We start from the raw sequence: 3,478 nt of genomic DNA, 5'->3' as shown, positions 1-3,478 counted from the left end.
CTGCATTTCCTCCCTATACCTCTAGTTAAGGAGTGAATGTTCCCCCTTCTTTTACACCTCTTGACCTTTGACCTTTGACCCCCAGCTTCGACATCCCAACTCGTTTTCGGATTACCCCCCCACGTCCCGAATATCGTGACCGTACGTCGAGCGGTTAAGATTTGTGCCCAACTGTTGACGGACAGACGGACGCTCGGACGGACGGACGGACGGACGATCATGCGATTCTACAAGCTGCATCTGACTATGTCAGATGAGCTAAAAATGCTGCAGTATCCAGGGAATGATGCGGGCCTGTAATATGCCTGGCGGGCCTGTAACATCCCTTACCTAGTGGGCCTGTAAATTTTCAAATTAATTTCTACCCCTGCCAGTGGTTCTAAAAAGTGATTAAGTCACCGTAAATAGTAAAAATAAAAATAATATTTCCACTTTTTCACAAAATATAAGTAATTCTTTTCACTTTTTATGGTTATAAATTGCTGCATTATACTTCCTGTTTTACTATATCAAATCGTCCAGGTTTTTTGGATTTCTTGGTTGAGAAACAATCTTATCAGGAGTCTATCAATATTGATTGATAGACTCCTGATCTTATCAGGTAAGAATTTGACAATACGTTTAGTCCCGTTAGTTCTTACTTTTAATGTAAAAAAATGGCAACAAAAATTTTACAAATTTTACCATAGAAAATTCGTGATCAATGGAGTCAATTTTGGAGTCATGGACCCCTTTGAGAATCTGGTTAAAGCTACGGACCCCTCCCCAGAAAAATGCACATAAGCACGTTAACACAAAATATACACCTGGTTCACGGACCCACTGAAGCCCATCGCTAGTCACCGACCGCAAAGGGGTCCATGGACCACAAGTTAAGAACCCCTGCTCTAGATGCCATGGCTACAAACTCATGGCTAGGATGTTAACAACATCATGTTGTGGTACATGAACGAATGGGCAAACACACACACGTGCGCACACACGTGCAAACGTATATGCGCACACACACATGCACATACGTGTATGTGTGCACACACACACAGACACACACACACACACACACGCGCGCACACACACACACGCGCGCACACACACACACACATCTATACATGTATGCGCACTCACAAAACCAGTCAGTCAATCAGTTTTGCAAGCAGCGCTGCTGCCAAATGTACAAAAGTAACAGTGTAATCTGTAGAAAATTCTCATCCCTGGAACATCCTTCTCCTCAGCTCAGCAGGCTTAAATTGACTACGTCATGAATTTTCTATGGTGTATATTGTAAAAATTTTGTTTGTTGCCATTTTTTTACATTAAAAGTAAGAACTAATGGGACTAAATGTATCATCATATTCTTACCTGATAAGATTGTTTCTCAAATAGTTAAAAATCCAAAAAACCTGGACAATTTGATATTATGATCCTGACATTAATTGCTTGCTATGGGCTATGTATGAGTCACGAGTGCATGTTTACATCGAACAACATAATAAAATAGGAAGTATTGATGCAGCAATTTAACCATTAAAAGTGAACAGAATTATTGCATTTTGTAAAAAAGTAGAATTTTCTTTTTAACTTTTACTATTTACGGGTGTGAAACTTACTCCGATGTCACTGTTCAAGATATCTTCGATTTCCAGGTCCTCTTCAATCTCCTCCTCTATTTCTTCCTCAATCTGAAAGAATGCCATCGATGTAAAGTCAGTTACCAGACGTAATGTGATAGGATGTTTCACACGCACATTCGCTGAACTAATACACGAGATGCGTAGATATATGATTAAACATTAGATAAACGAGCATATTATATGAGTATGAGCATATAGATGTATGTATATATATATCAGGAGTTAATGAGACAAAGGCGTTTGACACGGATTTGGTACTGATTTCACTACATTTTTGTCATACGAGTTCGATGTGAATAAAAATACAAATGTATACAAACATGCGCTTCTTTTGTTCACTGGTCCTTATTCTATCTTCCAGTAGTATTACAAACCGCGTAGCTTTCTTCGTTTTGACATGAATCATACTTTTGCAGGACATGGTTTTCACGTTATTTACCGTTGTGTGGCGTTGCCAAGCCGCAAACTCTCATGCACAGCAACTCGAAGGAGGCGCAGCAGGGATCGTGTCTCCCGTACGTTATCTCGTGAAGAAGTTTTTGTTCGGCTAACAAAGCCGGGTGATGACGACGTTAACTCTCGACTTTATCACATACTATTGGTGATGATAAGTAAGGTGTAAACACGTGCGTTTGCCTGCAATTGCACAGTAACGGTTGCTATGCAAAACACATGTGCGAAAAGCTACAATCAGCTGGAGCGTCAATTTACTCGCTAAGATTCGTACACATCATTCCTCCGCGGGTGAAGTAGTTCAGATATTTAACCAGCGCGTTTATAAAAAAAAAAACTGCTGGATTCAACCATAAAAACAAGTGCCGCAGAGCGACAGCGCTCACCTGACGGCAGGTGTTCTGATGCTAAACTCACTTTTATGGCAGTGGCCACTGGCAGTGGCATAATTAAGTTACATGTAACGCACTGACAGTACAGAATGCCATAGAAATTATACGATTTAAAGAGCATAAACCTTCTTCAACCAAATTTAGCTTACTGTCAAGAAATTTGGCAGCCACGCGCAAACTGCAATGCATCTTAAAAATATGCACAATGGTTATTGTTATATCTTTAATTTTGACTCAGACTGCCGCTCCTTATTTAGCTGCGGATCCTATTTTGAGGGTTAGGGAGTGTCCGGTTGGACTCCCCGTTTTCAAAGTTATTTCTTCCCCTGTATAGGTTGTATTTTCATGCGTTACACACCGTGTATATATGTATTATATTACATATAATATATAATATAGATTATATATATAGTAGTATAGGTATATATTTTATATATTCAGAACGTTTAATGAGACAAAAGATTTTGCCTGTATTTTGTACTGATTTTTCATTACATTTTTGTTCGACGCAAGTTCGATGTGCAATTAAATACAAATGTATCAAAATGAGCTTTCTTGTGTTCATTGTCTTTTCTATTTCCGGTGTTGTTGGGGAAGTTATGTGAGGCAGATCGGGCGTGAGCTTCCTTTTCGTTGTTGAAGTAGGAAGGCTATAATTTTCGACGTGGTTTGTTACGTTATTGTAGTATGTGTGGGGCGGTGAGGCCAGAGCGGGCGCAGATGTTTGCGACAGCGAGCTGCGGGAAGAGACGCGTGGTATTTGCGATAGTTCGGGGCAGGGAATTTAGGCCGGATAGTCTAAGGCCGGAAGGTGGCGGAAGCTGAGCGGCAGTGTAGAAGTGTAGGAGTTCGGGTTGGGGCGGATTCGCCATAATGGCGTGGGTTTAGAGAATTTAAATTATGGTGTTGAATTTGAGAGACTCGTAGCTAAAGAATGTCGGCTGTGGGGGTCTAGTTTAACCTGACTTAGTGTTTGTGCGCTTTTTTTTTGGTGAAAATCGC

The 3,478-nt window shown here is 40.5% G+C and overlaps 1 protein-coding gene across 1 annotated transcript in view; it reads right to left on the bottom strand.

Moving 5' to 3' along the window:
* Positions 1 to 3,478, bottom strand: part of LOC106816687 (FGFR1 oncogene partner-like) — a gene marked incomplete at its 5' end in the record, with an annotated part of 23,295 nt that overhangs the window by 2,214 nt on the left and 17,603 nt on the right. The window contains one exon of the mRNA XM_014821308.1: positions 1,608 to 1,679. Within this exon, the coding sequence (XP_014676794.1) occupies positions 1,608 to 1,679 (72 nt within the window). The remainder of the gene's footprint in view (positions 1 to 1,607; positions 1,680 to 3,478) is intronic.

Source organism: Priapulus caudatus, unplaced genomic scaffold (assembly GCF_000485595.1).
Source record: "Priapulus caudatus unplaced genomic scaffold, Priapulus_caudatus-5.0.1 Scaffold1454, whole genome shotgun sequence".
NCBI lineage: Eukaryota > Metazoa > Priapulida > Priapulimorpha > Priapulimorphida > Priapulidae > Priapulus > Priapulus caudatus.
The sequence above is the reverse complement of the archived record's forward strand: the minus strand, read 5'-3'. Positions and strand labels throughout refer to the sequence as shown.